Source organism: Haplochromis burtoni, unplaced genomic scaffold (assembly GCF_018398535.1).
Source record: "Haplochromis burtoni strain Fernald_Lab_line unplaced genomic scaffold, NCSU_Asbu1 Contig_403, whole genome shotgun sequence".
Classification (NCBI taxonomy): Eukaryota; Metazoa; Chordata; class Actinopteri; order Cichliformes; family Cichlidae; genus Haplochromis; species Haplochromis burtoni.
In genome coordinates this window covers 232615-254161 of record NW_024582764.1, presented here as the reverse complement: position 1 = coordinate 254161, position 21547 = coordinate 232615, and the positions used below count along the sequence as shown (strand labels likewise).

The following is a 21547-nucleotide window of genomic DNA, read 5'->3' as shown; positions in this document are numbered from 1 at the left end:
AACAATAACGTCATGACACAAACATCTTTTTTATGTCTTTTGGAAAAGTTTAAATTAAATGTCTGTGTATCACATATAACTGAATGTATTCACACACATTTATTCACATATAACTACTGACCAGATGCCTAAAACATGCTCTACTCAGCTCAGTTTGGCTGTTTGGAGCGCTTCACTTCCTTTTCACAAACAAAAACTCTTCTCTGGAGTGTCAGTGAAACCATCATGAAGCTTACCTTTGGACCAGCCAGACCATCTTGACCAGGGAAACCACGGTTACCGGGAGCTCCCTAAATGGAAAACACAAAATTAGATTTAATCTTTATTTAAACAGCAATATCCCAATCTCACAGTGGGCCTTAAATGGGCTGCAAAGTTTTACCCAACGAATACACACCCATCCATCACAGAGTAAGCAATAACAGTAAGTTAGGTGTAGGAAAACCCTGACACTGTGATATTCTGTGATATATTTAATATTACTTTCCCAAGAGTTCCCGAGCAGCATTTTTTTAAAGAACTGGAAAAAGAAAGCATGCTGTGCACTTACTCTCTCTCCAGGGGGTCCCAGTGGTCCAGCAGAACCAGGCTCACCTCTGGGCCCTCTCTTGCCTTCTTCTCCTAGTGGGCCATTTGGTCCCTGAAGACCAGGTGGTCCCTGATGAATAACAGACAAGGTTAGTACAAAACTGGAAAAAGTATGTTGTATTTTTACATATTAAAGTAATACGTTTTGTTAGGTTTGCGTTCCTAAACTATGCGGAAATGTGTACTAGGTCTGTCAGATGACATAGTCTGAAGTGTTTGTCCGCTTTTTCCACAAAGTACTGTATCAATGAATTCTGTTTTGCTGATGAACCGATCAGGGTATACAGACACAAGTCGAAGGAAACAAAACTCACAATTTCTCCTTTGGGTCCAGCCTCTCCCTTGAACCCTGGGATACCTGGGTCTCCCTAAACAGAGAGACAGAGAGAGAAACAATGCATGAGTTATTATGTTTTTAAGACCTGCTTTAATTATTTGGGATATGAAATGGACAACAAACATCAAGTGGTCAATTAAACTGCAAACACATTCAGATATATAAATAGATTAAAAGTAATATAACTCCAATGAAGGGGGCATCCTGTGTGTTATGAATGATTCACTCAGTACATACAGATGTTCCCTTTGGACCAAGAGGTCCAGTCGCTCCCTGAGGCCCGGGAGGCCCACGAGGTCCAGGGAAACCAGGAGCACCAGCGATGCCAGGAGCACCCTATAAAAAAGAGACGGAGAGAGGTCTGAAGTCAGTCAGCTGACTGATCACTGAATCAGAAGTATTTCATCTCAGCTTTTAAAGCTGGAATAGAAAGCTCAACATCATTCACTGCTTATTGGTCAGATTCAATAAGAGATCACTGTAAATGTTCTGTATAGGATGCAAATATTATTAGATACAGTAGAGTAACTGAAGTTGCAAGAAAAAAATTACCTGCATGTCTAAATATGAAAACGTTAAGTGAGAAGGTTGCACTTTGAAATACAGAAAAGGTAAAAATGCTAAACTTACAGCAGATCCTTTCGCTCCAGGGATGCCATCAGTACCGGGATTACCCTGCAAAAAAAATAGTCTTTAATCAAATCCTTTTAATTTAAAATGTCAGGTGATGTTGATGGAAGGGTTCAGGGGCTCATCTGTCAGGATGGTGTGGGTGGGTCTACCAACAGTCTGTCCAAACAATGTTAAACTACAGCAAAAAGCTGCGTTTCCACAGCACAGTTCTCTCTGCTCACTAAAGAGAGTCTGACAAGTTTCTGAGAAAAACATGTAATAAAGAAACTGAGCTGCACTTTTCACAAAAAAAAGAAAGTGGTATGAACTGACAGATTTAGATAAAGAGTTCTAGCATCACTTACAGAAGCGCCAGAGGGTCCAGAAGATCCAGGAGTACCAGACTCTCCACGAGGTCCCTGAGCACCCTCAGGTCCACGAGCACCAGTAGGTCCGGCTTCTCCCTGATCCACAACACAGAGGACAGATGAGTAATGTGTAAGCAGAGTACACAGAGTAACTGAAAAAGACTTCCAGATGGGCTTTTAATAAAAAAATGTAAATAGAATTGAAAAGAAGAGTGATTAAAAAAAAGTTTAATTTAATTGATTTATGTAATAATGTCATATGTCTTTTAATAATAATAATAATAATAATAATAATAATAATAATAATAATAATAATAATAATAATAATAATAATAATAATGGATTGCATTTTTACAGTGCTTTTCGAGACCCTCGAACTGGCAACCTTCCGATTACATAACAAACTGCCAACTCCTGAGCCACGATCGCCCTTTTAATATGTATTATGGGATTTATAGGTTTCTTGGTAGTGAAATATAAATACTAGTGCTTGTAATTATAAAAAAAATGGTATTGATTTAGGATAAAAGTAGATGCTAAATGATGCTGCAGACGTGGCTCTTTCTTATTGCAAACTTTATTTAAAAAACAGGAAGTAGATTTAAACTCTTTATGAACTTCTTACATTATGAATATCTTCTATTAAAATAATCAGTGCCCATTGCAATGTAGAAGTGCTTAAACCTGATCTTTCTCATCACCAGCAGGGGGCGACATCTCTAGTTACAGAAACAACAAGTCTGATTGTGTGGACATTTATTTTAAAACAGCCCAGAGGATCACTTCTCCTGCTGTATCCTCTCAGTAATCATTTTCCTGAAGACTTTAAGGGCTCAAATGTTTATTCCAACTCTTACTGAAAACAGAACTGTGTTTATTTAGCAAATTGTGGTTCCATTTAAAGCAAAATAGATAAAACAGCAGGGCATCAACTTGGTTGGAGCCAAAGTGTAATTGTTATACACCTACATGGTGACAGTTAAAACGCTGAGCTTGAGCCTTAAAGACAGAACCTGTGCGAAGTCTTGGTGGCTAATGCCATCTTTTATATACAGTTTGTGGGTCGTGGGAGCAGTTTGCCTTCAGAGCGTTCTGCCAGAAGGCTTTCTTCTCATCTTAACTTTTCTCCTGTTGCCATCTTACTTCCCTTGGTATGTCTGTTTTTTTTCTTTGTTTAATATATCTCTAATATTCATATTGTTTATTGCTTTTGGAAGCTTTTAATATCTGGCTAGGAGGACTCTTTATCCAACAGCATAAAGGGCCTCGAGGTGACAGTTGTTGTGATTTGGAGCAACAGCATGTAAATAAAATCGAGGAGTAAGGATTAGATGTAGGAGGAGAAGATTTTTCAAGGTTTTGTGCTTCAGTATTAAAAAGCCTAACTCAATATTCTGAGCTCCCACCTCCTGTGGACGCAAGCCAGAGATTTTACCACAGTGGCAGTGTGCAACTTCATGCTGATGCATGAAATGTGTTTGTCATTCTTGCTGCGTTGCAGGCTTTTCACATGCAGTAGTAACTATAACCTCACATAGGTCAAAGGTATGTGCAAAAACATTGATGTTACAGCCTTTTGTAAATGCCAATAATTTACTGTCTCTAAAGATGAAGACAAAATGAGACCTCTGCCAAATTTGTAGTTTTTAAATTTGCTTTTAGTGGGGGAAAAAATCTCAGTATATTAGAGCCAGTAACTCAGTCACTGTTGGATAATAGAATTCAGCTGCAGCAGGAGCTGAAGAAAAACTGTCCATCTCACATTTGTTTATTTCACAACGATAGTTTCTTTAGTTTTTGCAGTCAAGGTTCATATGTGTATGTTGCTTCTGTCTTATTAGCTTTTTTTGTGCCAGGACTGAAAGGACTTAAATGAGGCAACATCTCATCAACACATTTAAGAAGTTTAGGTTCCTGAAGGCATCGAAGGCATGAAACATAAACATACATAAAGCCATTCAGACTTTTCTGCAGATAAACACAAAACTATACTGTGCGTGTTTTTGAATATAACATGATGAAATTTCCAAACACACCCCTTCCCTCGTTTAGAGCCTAGCTTGCCTTCGCTATTTCAAGGAAACACTCCTGAATTTTCTAAAGAGACGCTCCATTTGCAATTCCTATGAGATTTCTTAAACAATCAAGGGGCTTGAAGAAGAAAGCAAACCACCAGCACAGGCCCCTTGAGCACAGATCTGAGCCTGTTTGCCATGGAGGAGAAATAAATCAGATTCAAACCAGAGACACAAAAGAAGAAAAAAGACAGTAAGGGGAGTGAGAGAGGGAAAATAACACTTTAAACCCCCCCTCCTCCCCAATTTTCCACACAGATGGAGGTTTAAAGCACTTTTCAGTGCTGCACAGGCATCTCCAATTTCACTGAAGCATTTCATCTTGTCCCCACAAAATCCTCCCTGAGCTGGGTACTGACATTTTCTGAGATAATAACTTTTTTCCTCATATAAAGAAAATCTTCCTAAAACTATATTCACTTTAACTTTATTTTCGTGCAGAAAAATCCTAAATAAGTGATTCAAGTTTTTCTGGCAGTGTTCTGACAGAAAGAAAGAAGGCAAACAGTGCAAAAGAGAATAACCAGCACAAAGGTGAATATGAAGAGGTGCTGAGAGCTTCATTTAGATAAACATGTGACTTACTTTTGCACCGGGCGAGCCAGGGAAGCCTGGAGCTCCGGAAGGTCCAACGGGGCCCTACAGAGAGAAAATAGCCTGTCAGTTTGGCTATTAATCACTGACACATCCAGGTGTGAAAGATCAGATACTATCATATTGTGGAGATGTGCATGTAGAGAAACACAGCTCTGACTTCATGTACAGTATTTCCTACCAGATCTCAATGCAAATGTGGACAAAATAAAAGGAAACTACATGACATCTAAGAGGACACTTACAGGTGGACCAGCAGGACCGGTCAGGCCATCATTTCCACGAGCTCCCTGAATAAAGTGAACAGTGCATTATGAGGACAAGTCAGGAAAAAACACAGCTGGATAAATTATTTCTTATAATCAACAAATAACGCGACACAGTGTTTAAAGGTTAATGCAATTATCGCCATAACTGCCTAAAAGAAGCACCTGATAAATGCTCCAAATTTACTTCTTTACTGCTAAACAAAGAGAAGGGGTGACAATCCAACCATCTGTTATAAATTATATTAAGTTTTGTTTCCAACACCAAAGTTTAGAGAGAAACATGCCACCTACAGCAGCTCCACTGGCTCCAGGACGTCCTCTCTCACCAGGCAAACCACGAGGTCCCTGTGAGGGAAAAGAAGAGGAGAAGTTCTCACCATTACCATCATTTACCAAATGTGTGTGTGTATACCTGTTTAGACATCTTTGTGGGGACCAAAAATTGGAAGGTTATACTTGTGGGGACCAACAGGTTATGGTTAATTTTAGGCTGAGGGTTAGGGTTAGGCATTCATTTTTGATGGTTAGGGTAAACGGCTAGGGAAAGCATTATGTCAATTAAATGTCCTCACGAAGATATAAAAACCTGTGTGTGTGTGTGTGTGTGTGTGTGTGTGTGTGTGTGTGTGTGTGTGTAATGCCCACAACTCATACCATTGGTCCCGGAGCGCCGCTCTCTCCAGGAGAACCAGATTCACCCTGAACAGAGGATTTAACTGTTATTATGGTTCAGCAACTTGGGGGATTAAACAAGTGTCAAGCTGTGTGTCTGTCAGAAAAATCACTACATCTCACCTTAGCACCAACAGCTCCAGTCTCCCCCTTTGCACCATCACGCCCTGGATAACCCTAAAAGACAGAGACGTCAGGTTACATGACATATAAACACCCGCCTGTTTATGCTGGAATTTCTAGGACAACAAACACACTCACTCTGTGCCCCTTGATGCCAGGCAGACCAGGAGTTCCCGGGAATCCACGAGCTCCCTGTGGCATGAAAGGAAAAGATGGAGACCAACATAAACAGAGGGAATCAACATGAAGCTAAGAGTTTAAAGGAAATTACTTTCTCCACAAATACAAATACTTTCATGCCAGTCCAGTTTAGCAAACAAAGAGAACGAGAAATATTAAAATTCTTTCTTAATTTACAGATTTAAATAAGTTTGCATTTAAATGCATTAATAGTTCATCATCTAACTGGAATCAGCACCAGCTGACTGGAGTAACTCACCTGAGGTCCCGAAGGTCCACGCTCACCTGATTTTCCAGGTTTGCCAGCTTCACCCTAAAACAGAAAACAAAGACAGAGACAGTGAAGTGAAAACCAAAGTAAACCTGCATTTGAAGTTGTTATTTTGTGCAATTCTTCCTTACATATAAAAAACGTCTGTGTATTTTTTGTCTACTTGTATGTAGTTGAATAGACTAAAGAGCACCCTAGTGGACACAGCGTGTAATGTCACATTTGCTGCCATCATGTGGCTAAAAGGAGGAATTACTTTTTTTTTTATGTCTGTGGTCCAAATGCTGTTTGAAGATTCTTCTGAAGATTGAATTCACAGCATACTTTGAGCCTCTACTTTGAGAAAGATTTGCTGAACACTTCAGTCAGCTGCAGAGCTGTTACAGCTAAAGGAGCTAGTAACACTGCAAAAAACTAACTGAGTCCAAACTTCTATACAAAACAAGGATTTGCTCATATAAAACAGCATCACAGACAACATTCATCTGTTTATGTGGAGAATGCATCAGGACTCAGACTGGAAAGTCCTGCTGCTGAAATCACATGAGTGCACTTTTCTACTCTATCTGAGCACTCAAGCACTTTATACAACTAATTCATTCACCCGAGCCCTTTTTCTAAACTGTTTAGCGCTTACTGTCTAACATTCACACTCCGATGAATGCGTCGGAGAGCAACATGGGGTGAGTATCTTGCCCAAGGATATTTGGCATGCAGTCTGGTGGAGATTGAACCGCCAATCTTCCGGTTAGTAGTTGACCTGCTCTACCACCTGAGCTACAGCCACCTCACCTTTGCCAACCTGGCGAAGAGGTGAGGCATTTCATTTTAGTTGCAATGGTCACACTTACATCATCTCCAGGTTTTCCAGAAGGTCCAGGGGGGCCACGGGGTCCCATGGGTCCCTGTTGGAAACAGAAAAAATGAGCACAGGTGAGAGACTGTGAAAATCAACAGAGGGCAACATTACACACTTTACGTTTTAATTCATAGGAACTGGTATTCATAGCTGGTGTCTGTTTCCTGACAATCAGCTCAGTTTTCACAGTTTAAGTGCTACACTCACTGATGCAAGCCGCCAATATTGTTTACTTATGCAAAAAAAGATAATGAACGCCTTAATTTAGAAAGGACACCATACTGTGTTAATCTGAAATGGGAATTGTTTTTGCTGATTGTATAAGTTACGTAATAATATTAATAATTATAAATAAAAGTATTCTGTGTTTCAGTAAGAAGGGTTTTGTAGGTCTTTACAGACTTTCTTTCTCTCCTCCCTGGGTTGTTGTCTCATGACTAAGCAGCTGCACAAAAAGTACAGCTTTGGTGAAGGACATAGAACAGAAGTGCTGATTATTAATCTATCGATGTACTGGCCTCCTCTTTGATCTGTGATTTTCCATGACTGGACTTTACACTTGGCCAACATTTTCACCCCTCTACAACTGTCAAGCTAGTTTCTGGGAGGAAGTTTGATTTTAATCACTCCTAACGATGCACTGGCACATTTTTAAAAGGGAAAGGCATCTCCGAGACGTTCTGTCTGCATATCTAGACTCCACATGAGCAGATTAACACAGCAGTGGGGAGACCTTGCATTGTCTACCTGCTGAGAGAATAGTGCTGGGTACAGGAAGGGGTTGGTGGTGTGGTTTCAGTGAACTTTGGGGGAAATGAGGAGAAAAAATTAAAAAACTTAGAGAAGCAAATGTAGGAATAGAAAATAAGAACTGATTGGAAGAGATGCAATCTCCTCTCCAAGATGAGTTTATGGAGATAATGAATTGTAAAAATAAACATGTGAGGAAAGGAATGATTGCAAGGATAATGGAAGAATCAGATTTGACCTTTTTATTCAAAAATATGTGTGCAGGAAGGTGGAGACAGATATTAACGTCAATATCTCAAGGTCTATATATTTCACAATTTCAATTGTTGGCAAAACTAACAGACTGTGAAATGCAACACAGGTATGTACAGTAAGCCACAGCCAAACTACCTAAAATAAAAAAAAGTGTTTAAACACACTTATTCTGGACAATTGGACCTCTCTGGGTTTTAGTTTTTTATTCTTGGGTTGTTCTTGTGCCCATTTTCATACATGTTGTACCAAAATTATTATTTTTAAAAATATTTTTTGGATTTTATGTTATCATTTGAAGAATTTCAAGCTTTTTTATGGTTGAAATACCCCCTTAAAAACAATCAGTCACAAGAAAGCAGCTCAAGTCAAGCAGCCATGAGAAATTAAAAAAACAAAAAGAAAAAAAGAAATAAGAGCAGAGGCTTAGGGGTCTAGAGGGGACATGCAAAACCTCAGGAGGGTGGGATACTTACTGAATGTCCAGGCTCTCCAGCTTCTCCAGGATTACCTTGGAAACCTTGTGGACCCTGGAATGTGAAAAGAAGAGAGAGTCAAACTGTGAAACATTTTTTATACACTGACAAAGAAGATATTAATAAATGTCTGCTAATCTAACTACATCTTCAAAGAGGTATTGATTAAAGGGAATCTATTATGCCAGTTCCTAGCTGCATAATTTCTTTCTTGGACTCTGCAGGCTTTGTGCCATTGTCAAGCTTTGGTTTGGTCAAGGAGATAGGCCACCTTCTGTCTAAAACAGGCCATTTGAGTCCCTCTCCTTTCAAGTCCACCATCCCTTTAAGCCAGATTTCTTCTGATGAATTGCCCCTTGGACACAAAAGAACAGCAATGACATTTCAGTACTCACAGTTGGAGCTATGAGCCTGAAGTGGCCATTTTTAACTGCCTATCACGGGGAGCTGGAGCCTATATCCTCTTTTATTGTATTCACACAGAGCCAAGGGTGGAGAAACTTGCTGGGATATAGAGAAGTTTGAAATCAGGCTGAATTTTACGCTCATATAAAATACTTGCACATATGCCAACTGCAATATTTGAAATACAAGTATCCTTCGTTGTAACGAAGATAATCCACATTTGATCCCTTATGGCATCCGTGTGTCTGTATTTCTAAATTAAAAGCTTCTAAGATTCAAAATTATACCATAACTTTAGAAAAGGAAGTCCTATCTAAAAGCAAACCAAAGTTGTTTAAGGTGGAATTGCATTTCTGCAAATGGGGGCTTTGGGCGATAAAATGATCAAGTTGAGGCAAGTCAGGTGGCACTGCCTTCAACTCCGCAGCTTCTGGATTCTTTGAGTAAGGGCTGCAGGTGGAGCTGGGTTACAGGCAGGGGTAGAACAAGGCAGGGCATTTGCGTGTGGTGGGGGGTGTAAGGTAAATTGTCAGGTGTTCTATGGTATGTCTGGGTCGTGGCACAGGAAAAAGCCCCGGAGCCTTCAGGGAGATGAAAGTATTCTTTACTTGCCATCTTCCTCCAGAGGAGAGCCAGAGCAGACGCTCGTGGTTGAAGCAGGGCTCAGTATAAACAGTCATTACTTAAAGCCTGTTGTATGCACTTATTCCTGAGGTTTGCATGAGTAGTGGCCATTTTAAGGTCAATATTGTTATTAAATACATTAAAGGAGCAGACAATGTAGCATATGCACATTACACATCACATTACAATTATGAGATTTTGCCATGTGTACCCTGTCTGTGACCAACCACAGGATCCTGTCTACAGGTGTGCCCTGATTTGTGCTGTTTTTGGGAGTACAGGAGATACTTACAGGTGATCCAGTTGGCCCAGGTGGTCCTCTAGGTCCCATAGGGCCCTGAGAAGAAGACAAGACAACACACAAGCAGCATGAAGATAATGGCAGATAAATCCACCCGTCCATGTTACACACATTTGAAAATACATAAACACGCAAATTACACAACAGCACAGTTAACTTTTTACAGTTTGCATTACTGGTAAAATTTGTTAAGTGGTCATTTTATCCACACGAATTCACTGAGAAGCTATAAAAACACATCACCTGCTTTGCCTCAAAGCTACATAATACTCAGCAGCTCTCCTGTCAAAACCATAAATCATTTGAAATTCCTCCCGGGATCAGATTTTCTCTTCACTTCTTTCATCCTTCTGCTTTCCTCAGTTAATTTTTCCACTCACTGTGTGTTTCTGTGGTTCAAAGGTCATAAGCTGAAGTGTTGTATTTTTAAGAGAGGAGGCTGAACTCTGCATGGCTTCTTGCATGACTCACTGTTGGTTATAATGAAAATCATCTTAGATAAGTGAGATTTCAGGCACCGGCTCAGCGGAAGAGTCTTAAACTAAATTGAACTAAATTATCTCCGACTGCTCTGCAACTGCGTCTGGTCGGAGTTGCCAAACTAATTCTGTAACAGTTTTGAGACAAATCCTTGTGCTTTTTTTTTCAATTCAAGGGAGTGAGCTGAGAGCTTTCAAGACCCCGAGTTCTTCTTATTAAAAAAAGGTTTGACTTCCGATGACTTTTGACAGCTGCTTGCTTGGATAGAAACACATTCCTTTCAGTAGTGTGGCTCTTATGAAGCCTCATACAAAAATCAGGGCTTGCAGCCAAAGAAAATGTCACAGCCGGGCACAGCCGGGCACAGTGGTCCTCAGAATCAAATGAAAGTCACCTTTCAGTGGGTGTGGGAAGCCCTCACCACACTGGGGAGAAACGTATCAATGGGGCTTTATATCTGCAGAATGTTTGAAAGTGTGTTTGAGGGGCACACATATGTTTGTGTGTGTGCGTGCATTTCAGTAGCAGCATTGTTTAAATAGCTATGTAAGGCCAGGATATGAGCTGGGGTATTTACAGGTATATAAGAGGGTTTTAAGCTTTACTTGTGATTTAACATCAGTCCAGTTTGCTCTTCCACTGCTCTCTCCAACAGCAAGCTGGCATAAGCCAAAGTAAACGTAGACTTCCTTCAATAAGGCTCAGTGTTGTGGTGAGCTCTCAGACAGACATACGGTAGGACAGTCAGTAGGAGTTAAGCCACACACACACATACACTCTGACGCTAGCTGAGGGGATGTGATCGCCTTCAGTCCCCCTACCCTCAGAGCGTCTCAAACCACTGCTGGGCTGAGAGACAGCCAAGCCTCTCTGTGGCTCTTTAAACCAAAATAGCTCCCAGTATGCTCCTCACTCCATCATGGGCATGCTGCCATGCCAGCAGGAGCGGTTTTTCATGAGCTTGAAATATAATGAAGATCAATGGCTGCTTCCTTGGTTTATAAAATTACCCCTCTGTACTCCATGTGAGGTGTTTATTTTCCATTGTGACCCAGAACTTTGCAGCTTCTTTCCTCCAGCAGCAGGAAAAACGTGCCTTTTATCTCTTGGTTTCATCCATAAACCAACAACAGAGAAGGAAAAGACAAAAAGGGAACACTGAGTGAAGTCTTCATTGTTTCTTCCCGTCCCAGACTTTAAATCCTGCTTTGGCAACTACTCTTCTAAAGGGGAATGATGATGTTTCCATCTCACAGTTTTCACGTTTGATGACCAGGTGATGCTTCTCTAGTTCATGGAAAGAAGTTGTTTATGTCCCCCCAGAGCAGTTAAAGAGCAGGATGGGGATGCAGAGCAGATGCGGGCTGATGCAGATCTCTAACCCAGGTCTTCATGTGGATAGACTCAAAGCGCTTTGTTTTTGAAAACGTCATAACTTTAGCCTCATTGCAGATGAAATCAGGCGGTGATAAAAACAACACAGGAGTGGCAGCAGCTCTCATCATCACTTGCTCACCATTGGTCCTTGCATCACACCCATTTGTGCGCCGCCGGCCTTCTCGTCAAAACCACCAGCCATCTGAGCAGCAAAGTTCTGGAGGAGGCAAAACAAAGGACATATTTAGGATTTTTATAATAAACAAAAATGGTTTGTGGTTTATTATGTTTGTGAAATCTCAGGGAAATAAAAGATAAATCTGGGTAAAGTGTTTGACTGGAACAGAGCGAATAGATGACTTAATTTCAACACTTGCAAAGCGTGTTCATGTGTCATGCATCACTGCATGATGCTGCATCGTTTTGGCTGGAGAGAGAATCAGCTTTTGACCTTCTTTTTGTCAGTAGTAGAGCTTAGCATGTGAATTCTGATGCAGACAGAGGAGAGACAGAGGGCATGTGAACCGTTCTCACAAAGACTCTCTTTCTTTTTAACTCCACCCCCCCAAAAAGCACTTCTTCCCTTCCCCTTCTTACGTCTATCATACTACCTCCACCACCCTCAGTCACCCTCCTTTCTTTTCTGCTACAAAGAATGAGAGGCATTCGATCTATTCTTTCCCTCTGCATCCCCTCACTGTTGTCTTTCTGCCTCCTCCCAACACCAGCAGTTTCCCACATCTTTTGTACTCTTGGATTCTTTCTTTGCTCCATTTCACCCCTCTCTCCAGTTATTCCAAGCAGCCAAAGTGAACCCATTCTTGGCCTTGAATCAGTATTCAACCTGTCAGCTCCCATGTCTGGAGTGAATGCTAGCCTATCGCCCTTACTAGACATGCGATACTCACTCCACCAAGGCCAGGGGGTCCATTAGGTCCTGGAGGTCCAGGGGGCCCAGGGTTTCCGGGGGTGCCAGGCTCGCCATCTCTGCCACGGGGGCCAGGACTTCCCTTAAATATAAATATAAAATTCAGATGAATTGAAAATCTCGTGTTTCACAAAATGCCCCACAAATCATTTTGTCAAATCTCAAAAAAAATCAAACCGAGAAGCATTTGCAACAGATCAGCTCATAAATTCACTCACTAACTGCTTTCCCTCTATTCAAATATTATATGTTTCTATATCTGCAGCTGTGTTGAACTGCATTAATGCTTCTCACAACTGAGAAGACACAATTCAAGTACCAAAACAAATAGGAATATCATCTTATTAAGTAATAATCTTCCCATTTTGTTGCAAACGTAAGAGAGAAAAAAACATGTGTAAGAACATGAAAGTGTTACATAACATATTTTAATTTAGCATTCATTAATTCCAACCTGTGGCCAACATTTGAGCTTGTGTGCACTCTGAATAAATGATTACACATTTACTCAGGTGATGATTTTCCTGGCCAAATTCGACTACCTGCATTCCTCTGTGCATGCAGTGACAAATTACCCTGCAAGGGAATCTCAAACAAAGAACCCGAGTACCTAAAAAAAACCCCCATGATTCTTCACAGTGGTTAGCCAAAGCTCGATCCGTCCTGCGCTTAAATCTGCATAAACAAGACGACTACATGGCATAAACTCCTCGCCTGCGGCCATTAGCACATCCGAGTGATGTTACATTATTGAGATGATCAAAGCCTTGCAAATGTGGTGGTGCTGATTTCCCACACTGACTGACTATGGGCCCTCTGAGAGCAGCAGAGGTTTACATTATGAGTCTCCGACAGCCTCACATCTGTTAAACACCCCAAACCTCAGCAGACCACACAGCCTAATGGAAATGACACATGACTAGTTAGGCTGAGTCGCTCAGTGAAAGGCTACCATTCTGCAAACCTGCAACCTATAACAGATCCCCCAGCCCACTGCCCGAGACCTAAAGCTCCGATTCAATGACACATACTGTACTTCTTAGCTGGGCAGGGTTTGAGTTTCCTTTTTTTTAAAAGTAGAAAATCAAGAGTCATTGAATTTTTTTTCTTATTTTTTACACGTTACACTGACCTTCTCTCCTTTATCTCCTCTTGGTCCTCGGGGTCCTTGCTCTCCTGGCGGTCCCTGGGTGAACAGGAGATGGTGAAATAACTTCAGGCATAATCTCAAAACTTGTGTGTTGAATAACAGCTGAAGCCTTTTAACTCTACTACTGTTATATCAGATCAGTTTCCATTTCCAGTCACTGCTCTGCCAATTAAATGTAAAACCTATATAATTACTCTAAACACGTTCAGATACTACGCAGTGTCTCTAAAAGTGCTCAAAGGGGAATAATTATGAGAAAATGAGGAAATAGGTGCATACCGTTGGGCCAGGTGGTCCTCTTGGTCCTATAACCTGGATAAGACAAGGACAGAAGAAACAAACTGATAAGAATCAGCTGGTCTGGAATAAAACACATTTTTTAATCTCTGGGCCTAAAACAAAACTTGACATTTTCCAGATATAGTTGCACAAGAGAGGTTTTGGGAAAAATGATCTGTCTCCCATCAGAGGAGACTTGTTAACTGCTAATCTCTTCGGGCAAAGCGTTAGAAGAAACATACAATAAACAATGCCTTTGTATTTCCTGCCATGATCTTGTATCGCCTCAGTGGGGTAAAGCATTTCCAGGTGCAGCACCGCAGCAGCAGCAGCAGCAGGGAGCTCACTTTCTGTCCCTCCTGCGCTCTGCTGGCCTGTGAGGATCTTTATGGGGAATGTATGGAGCCATTATTGTGCTTGGCTGTCTTCTTGATGAGCGGCTTGGCAGAAGCGCTTCCCTTCTCTCTAACACTCTCAGTCTTATATAAACTGGTGGTGTTGGTTGTGTTTTGAGTTCATGCACGAAAACATTTGATAGTTTCAGCTTAATGTGACATTATGATTTTATAAACAGAGCAACTTAAAACATTTTAAAATAGATGAATTTACTTACGCATTAATACACCAGTTATACTAATAATGGATAAAACAGTGGGGATTTCTGGCCTTCTGCTTGTGTGTGTGATGTATTATCTTTACTGCTGGTTTTACTAGTAGTTCAGTTACCAGTAAAGTACCTGAACACTTCTCCACTGCAGGCTCGCGGCGAGTTTTGAGTGTGTCTTGTGAGTTTAAAAGAAATCTCTGTCACTTCAGGGTTTACGGTTCTAACATAGTTAACAAACAAGCTTTTCCAAATGACAACACAGATATGCTGCATGTTATGAGTGTGGCATCAACTTACATCCGTAATGTCTCCAGGTTCGCCTTTCTGGCCCTGAGATAAGAAAAAGGTAAGAACACAACAGCAAATAAGATCGGCTCTATTAGTAGCTGAGAGTTTGACTATTTTCAAACATCTCTCAGTTCCTGTTTTTTTCTCAACCACACTCTGAAAAACAGCTCATAAGAGCCCATCTGATGAAAGCTTTTGATGGAATTTGCAGTTTTATCGGGAAATTGGTCACAGCAAAATGTTCAAAGTGAGTATCCCCCGCAGCGCCAGTGCACGTGTAAATATTGCACGCAGTGTGAACAGGAAATAGCTATTAAACATCTGCCAAAGCTCATTCATATCAAAGCCTCATCTCAATCCTTAAACTACAGGGCCCTCATGCAGCCCTGTTATAAGTCTGCAGTGTTGGGAAGGTTACTTTTAAATGTATTCCACTACAGATTACAGAATACATGCCCCAAAATGTATTTTATAACGTATTCCGTTACGTTACAAAAATGAGAGTAACGTATTCTGAATACTTTGGATTACTTAATATATTATCATGCTGTTTACAACTACATGAATGTGATTTATTACTATTACTGAAGGTTACTCGCCATAGCAATACCGACTAGATTTTTAAATCTTAATATAAATGAATAACAGTAGGTGGAAACTAGGTAAGGCTGAACTTTTTGCAGCGATCTCATAGAAAACTATTCCGCGCGTATATAAAACAGGTCCGCGGCTCCGAACCGTAGTAAAGGGACCTCTGGTTAATACGTCAGCTCCCGTTTCTGCTCGGTGACAGCTCGTACTTTCTGACTTTTTCTCTCTCCCTCACTCACAGACACATAACAGGTATGCACTAGTCCATTCTCCCTGCAGCACGGACTACACTGCCCATGAGGCTCCATTCTTTACGGCTATGCCTGTAACACTCTGCCTATTGCCTTCATATTAAATCATTTTTGTGAATAATTTTTAAAAATATTTCTTCACGTCATTATGCGGGCCGCAAGTAGAGGTGACATGGGCCACGAGATTGAGACACAGGCATTAGAGCCTCTTAATGCGTGTTTTGTTTGGGTTTCCACCAGCGTGGAAAGCAAAAACAAAGAGGGCCTTATGAAACAGGAAAATACCGCCGTGTAATCCATTCATTTCAACAAAGTAACTGTATTCTGAATACCACATTTTTTAAACGGTAATTGTAACGGAATACAGTTACTCATATTTTGTATTTTAAATACATGTATTCCGTTACTCCCCAACACTGTAAGTCTGGGACAGATGTGGCTATTATTGCTGGGAGAGGTTGATATTAAACACACGCACACACACACATGCATAACGATTGCATACACAGACAAATACATATGCAGCATTTAAACATGTACAGTGTCTCACCTTAGCACCAGGTATTCCTGTTATGTGTGGAACAGGAGAGAGGGAGAAAACAGATCATAGTTAGTGAACAAACTATGTTGGCCTTGCAGTACGTCCTGGAAGGAGAAAGGCTACTAATACCGGGAATCAATTTTATGTTCTTGAATTAAACTGCTCCAAAGACCACCACCAAATCATATTTTCATCACACAAAGAGCCCATCAGGACTGTAAACAAGTGTTGGTTGCATCGCCATCTCGCATTAAGAGCTCAAAGCAAAAGCAAACCAGCTGCAGAGTGAGGGTAAGAGTAGAGAGCAAAGGAGCTGGAGTAGACTGCAAAATGGTATTTCTACTGAAACGTTAAACCTTCTGTGCCGTGGGCAAAGGCAGAAACTCTGTTGATTTCACAGCATTTTAAGCTCATTGTTCCTTTTTTTGCAACTCAAAGAAGTTAAACTATGATGATCAGTAAAGCTAAAGCAGCAGGTTTGGTTAAAAATGAAAAATGCAAATAAGTATTGTTTTAAACACTTTGGCACAAGAGTGCATAGGATTCTTAAATATCAATAAAAGCATCAAAATGACATTTTTGTCAAGTTGTAACAGTTTTTTCTGCAACACTCTTGTTGAAGATGACATTTATCTTTACAATTTTGATATACATACACTAATATGTTAATATAGACGTATATCAGGAACTATCAGATCAAATAAAAGTCAGTACAGATCTGACAGATGCATAATGCTGTTTGACACAGTCAGATAGTGGATAGTCTGAATATATTTCAGTTTTTATTAGCTCTGTTTTTATGTGATTAAAAGCTTAAATTCAAAATTCAGCAGTTTTGCCTTCAAAATAAGAATAAGTATATTATAAAGCATTTTAATCCAGAAGCATGCAATGAAAACAGTGACACATGCACTGACACAGTGACTTCACTCAAGCTGACCTTATTTATATTTCCAAATGTGACCCATACAGTTTGTATATCTGCAGCAATGGCATTTTCAAATGTGGTGAATAGATCCTTCTAATAGTCTGAACTCTCAGTACGCAGTCACTGTGTTTTCTTGCCATCAGATCTGCAGAAATCCACAGAGAGGATATAGAGTAGAAATGTGAAGCCGTGTCTGCTTGACTGAGGTATTTCCTTAATGACTCCCACATGTTTTCATGATACTGAGAGAGTATTCAAACAAGATGGGGCCAAGGTGAGCCAGCTATGGAAAAATTACGGCGAGGTAGCGTTTCAGTGAAATCCTGTCAGATGTGTCACTGTTGTTGTTTATTTCTCATCATTTGTTTGCTTTGGGGTTCAAAAACTGTATTTAAATCAAAGGCTGTCACACAGTAGATGTCCAAATAGAACATTAGAGTGAACATCATGTTAAACAGCAGCTACCTGACCTTTGATTAATACCAAATTTAGGCGATGTGGCGTTTTCTCCCCCAAATAAACAATATGATCCTGAGCAGTAATTTATTTATGTGAGATGTGAGATAAATAAATTACAACCAGAGGTTGGAGGCTGGTCAGCAGCGCAGATGGGGCAACACTCTCCAAATGGGATTTCAGGTTTGGGGCAGTCTTTTAGCTCCTCGCAGGCAATTTCATCACACAGGACGGTTCCAGTGTCACACACACAGATGCGACAAGGCTCTGGTTTCCACACATCCTTGTCACTATAACGCTGTCCATCTTGTACACAGCTAAACGCGTCCTCTTCTGTGTGTGAGACCATGGAAAGGGACACACAGAAGAGGTGCGGGTAGGTAGCAGTGGAAGGAAAAAACGAGAGATTATATATCAGATGCGAATAGGAGTCAGTGTTGTGTGTTTCATGACAGACAAAAACAAAACAATGTCATATTCAGCTGTGAAACATACGCTGTGATATAATGCATGCAAAATAACGCCATAAACAGCCTTTCAGTGAATGTTTTTCAACACAAGTGCAGAAAGTTAAATTAGTGTGTAGACTATTTAACACACTATATCAGCACAGTACTCTTAAATAAAAAACATATAATTGTCAGTGACAGTTAATCTGGCAGTCCAAAACCAGACCAGATTTAGTTTATAATAATGTAAAGGGGAACAATTAATTCCTCAAAGAAATGCATTAAAAACAAAGAAAAATGTCATTGTTCCCTGATTTATTATCATAATTATCTTTGCTAATTTTTCTCTTGTTGACTTATTAATGCCCTGAGGAACGTCTACAAAAACCACAACTTCTCTGCTTCAAGTCGAGCTTTTCTTCACTTGACCGAGAAATGCAACCTCTCAAGTAGACACAAGGTGGCAGTTTAGCCTCGCAGAATTACAGACAAGCAATGCAAGACCTGCAGGAAACCCCCAGTAGCTTTACAGGAGCTGGAGGCCATGTGTAGGAATTCCTCAACAAGTTAAGTACAGGACAATTAGAGCTGGAGACACCCTACTGTACTGCAAAAGAGGCAAAGTTTGCACTGAGTTAATGAAAACGTTTGGATTATTTTCTCAGGCCACATTCTGGTGAAGGGCGCAAGAGAACGTGCTGGAGGCGGTTCACTTCTGAATACAGCTGCTGTATGTGGTGTAAATGACGCCACTGGCATCACAGTTTTACAGTAGATCCGGGTAATCAGAAACGTGTTCGTTTTCCAGCCTGGCAGCCAAACACCTGCTTGAAAATAAAAAATGGAGTCACAGAACCTGCGGCCAGGTGATGAAAAGAAAGGCCCCAGGGTGCGCACTGCTGAGAGGTGAGAGGACAAGGAGCAAATACAGTAGCTATATTTACCTTTGAGCTGCTTAAGTCTAAGTATCCAAACGGACCTCAGCAGCCATGAATGAGGCCTTTTTGGAAAGAAACAGAGTGGGCAATTCACAAAGTATTGCCTTGTATAAACACGGGGCACATTTCAATCCCCATCTGGAAACCATAGCTGCGTCAGATGCCAGTTCAAACCCACTGGAGAAAAGAAAATGGCCAGCTTTCATGCACATACCTTGCGGTTTTGACATGAACTTCTACAGGCCTGGATGCACCATGAAAGGGCTGCACCTGTCCTTTCATTGGCTGTAATATGAAAGATTCTCCTGTAATGGGGTATTGTAGGACAAGGGGTCCTCTATCTACTGGAGAACTGACAGAGAGCTGGCTTTTCATCACTGAGGATAATTTGTGAGTCTCCTCTCCCATATGCTGGCAACCATACTGTTTTCCAGGAGAGTAAAACAATGAAAATTGTAAAGTGAATCCAGGTGTACTTTGAGGACATTAGAGTCAAGCGCGTTCTTATTTATTTAGTAACTGTTTAGGTCTCAGCGCTAATTCTACCTATGTCTGATTAACTTTATGGCCTCAAGAACGGTCACTTGGTGGCCTCAAGGTTCAGAGCTCCAGTCCTCTTGCTGTGCTAGGGTCACAATAACACCTCTATACCCCGTCTCCCTAAAAAAACCAAAAAGTGCTAGGAAAGAAGGGCTCGCATTATAACCAGGAATCCAGGAACTGACATCTCTGAGAGGGTAACCTGAGACTTCCAATTGCTTTGGCATGACTATTCCCCTCTATTCTATTCTGGGAAAAAAGGCATCTTTTTTTCTCCAGCTTTCTTGAACTCAACTTGTATATTATTAAGAACACTGCACTTTCTTCACATCAGAATAATAAAGTCCCTGCTTTATATTTTTCCAGTTACCCCTCTTGCACCCTGGCTCTGTCTCTTTCTGGACTGACTGTCACAGCTTATGGGTAATCTTTTAAGCAGATGGAAAGCCTGAAATCATATGGAACATTATTTCTGGCCCCAAATCTGCTGGCATACCTTTACTCTCAGATCTCTCTTGTGGATACTAAAATCAATAATAATGATTAAGAATCCTACTCCAGTTATTAAAAAAATATAAACAGTCTGCAGGTATGAAGGACGATTTGTTCTCAACAGGGTGAGTATCGTGTCAGTAAACTAGTTATTTTGAAATATTTGATGGAGCTTTTAGTTATTAGTTCAGCTTTCTGCCCCAACAAGCCATGATTTGCCTGGATGCCCTCAGAAAGCAAAGGAATGTGAATACTTTTCACCAAAGGCCCTTGAGCCTGACCACCTTTCACTTTTTGCTCATCCCCTCCCCCTCCCCCACTATATTAAGTGAATCTGCAGCTAAAAGGAGAGTCTGCGAAGGCCCTTAAAACACCCACAGGTGTCATGCAGCTCGACTTTGAGAAAGAAGGGGGAAGGTAGCTTTTAAGGCAATGAGCTCCTATTCAAAGTAGGAATCAGAATCACATGATCTTCGGTTTTAACTTAAACTAGGACGAATAAATGCAAAAGTAAATAAGAAATAAAAAAGAAAAGCACGCTCTGAGGATTTTTTCCCCGTTAACTTCCACCACATCTTCATCAATTCCATTCTCGCGCGCGCCCGCAAATGTGACATGCACTTACATCCTACATCTCCTAGAAATTAAAACATAAACAGACGGCAGACCGAAGATCCACAGAAATCATCTTTCTGTCATCACATAAATAACCTTTCATGCACAGAAAACATCAAAGATATCAGTGACTTTTCTGTGCGTAAAAGTTCCAAAAACTTCCACACGTCACGTACTGTGCTGAAACATTATTTACAATATGATTATTCGAGAAGCTCTTAGTATACTCTTTATACAAGTTGAGTTTTTTCTCATCAGAGAAATAAAACTGTCACTTACGGTCGTCTTCCACCTGACATCTCACAAAGGCTAATAGACAAACTTGGCTCGCTACAAGTAGCAGTATAGTCCTGGAATCCATAAAGCTGAACATGTCTAAATATTAGACATGCAGGGCCCTTGAAGGAGAAAAAATGGTGCGAAAGGAGCGGAGGCTTCTCTCGTTATTTGGTGTTTGTGTCCCCAATTAAAAAAGCCAGACCATTCGACCTTAACCCTTCCCAAAAAACCGATGGGGGAATCCAGCGGCAGGACCTGGACCTGCAGCACAAACTCAGCACCGACCGCTTCAGGCCAGACGCTGTAGTTTTATGTCCCGGTTACCTTCAATGAATCTTCGTATATTCCCAAATATCAGGCCGGCCCCTTACCCCCTGTCAGGCTGTAATCCGAGCCCAGTTTCCCTCCCATCTGTCTCTTTGGTCCCATTATTGCGCTCCCAGGCCACTCCTTTCCCCACGTGCTGAACTGAACCCAAAAAAAGCCTGAAACTTTTTCTCTCTTATTTTGGTGCCGTCCCCGCTTTCTCACCCTCCGTGTTCATAGAAAGCATAGTAACGATGTCACAACCTGTTCGTCACGCAAACTGACAGCGTTTCTAT

At 40.9% G+C, this 21547-nt stretch overlaps 1 protein-coding gene across 2 annotated transcripts in view; it reads right to left on the bottom strand.

Moving 5' to 3' along the window:
* col2a1b (collagen, type II, alpha 1b) overlaps window positions 1-21278 on the bottom strand; it is a 45341-nt gene extending 24063 nt beyond the window's left edge. The window contains exons 1-24 of one of the 2 annotated variants that reach the window (XM_042212958.1): window positions 20946-21278; window positions 17756-17965; window positions 16258-16274; window positions 14875-14907; window positions 13971-14003; window positions 13674-13727; window positions 12522-12623; window positions 11753-11830; window positions 9748-9792; window positions 8427-8480; window positions 6941-6994; window positions 6078-6131; window positions 5777-5830; window positions 5639-5692; window positions 5498-5542; window positions 5135-5188; window positions 4820-4864; window positions 4566-4619; window positions 1903-2001; window positions 1556-1600; window positions 1163-1261; window positions 903-956; window positions 551-658; window positions 237-290 (exon numbers count right to left, since the gene is read on the bottom strand). In XM_042212958.1, the coding sequence (XP_042068892.1) occupies window positions 237-290; window positions 551-658; window positions 903-956; window positions 1163-1261; window positions 1556-1600; window positions 1903-2001; window positions 4566-4619; window positions 4820-4864; window positions 5135-5188; window positions 5498-5542; window positions 5639-5692; window positions 5777-5830; window positions 6078-6131; window positions 6941-6994; window positions 8427-8480; window positions 9748-9792; window positions 11753-11830; window positions 12522-12623; window positions 13674-13727; window positions 13971-14003; window positions 14875-14907; window positions 16258-16274; window positions 17756-17965; window positions 20946-21039 (1593 nt within the window). In that variant the 5' untranslated portion in view covers window positions 21040-21278. The remainder of the gene's footprint in view (window positions 1-236; window positions 291-550; window positions 659-902; window positions 957-1162; window positions 1262-1555; window positions 1601-1902; window positions 2002-4565; window positions 4620-4819; window positions 4865-5134; window positions 5189-5497; window positions 5543-5638; window positions 5693-5776; window positions 5831-6077; window positions 6132-6940; window positions 6995-8426; window positions 8481-9747; window positions 9793-11752; window positions 11831-12521; window positions 12624-13673; window positions 13728-13970; window positions 14004-14874; window positions 14908-16257; window positions 16275-17755; window positions 17966-20945) is intronic. The other variant, XM_042212959.1, reaches the window with a different exon arrangement.
* Window positions 21279-21547: the final 269 nt, after the last annotated feature.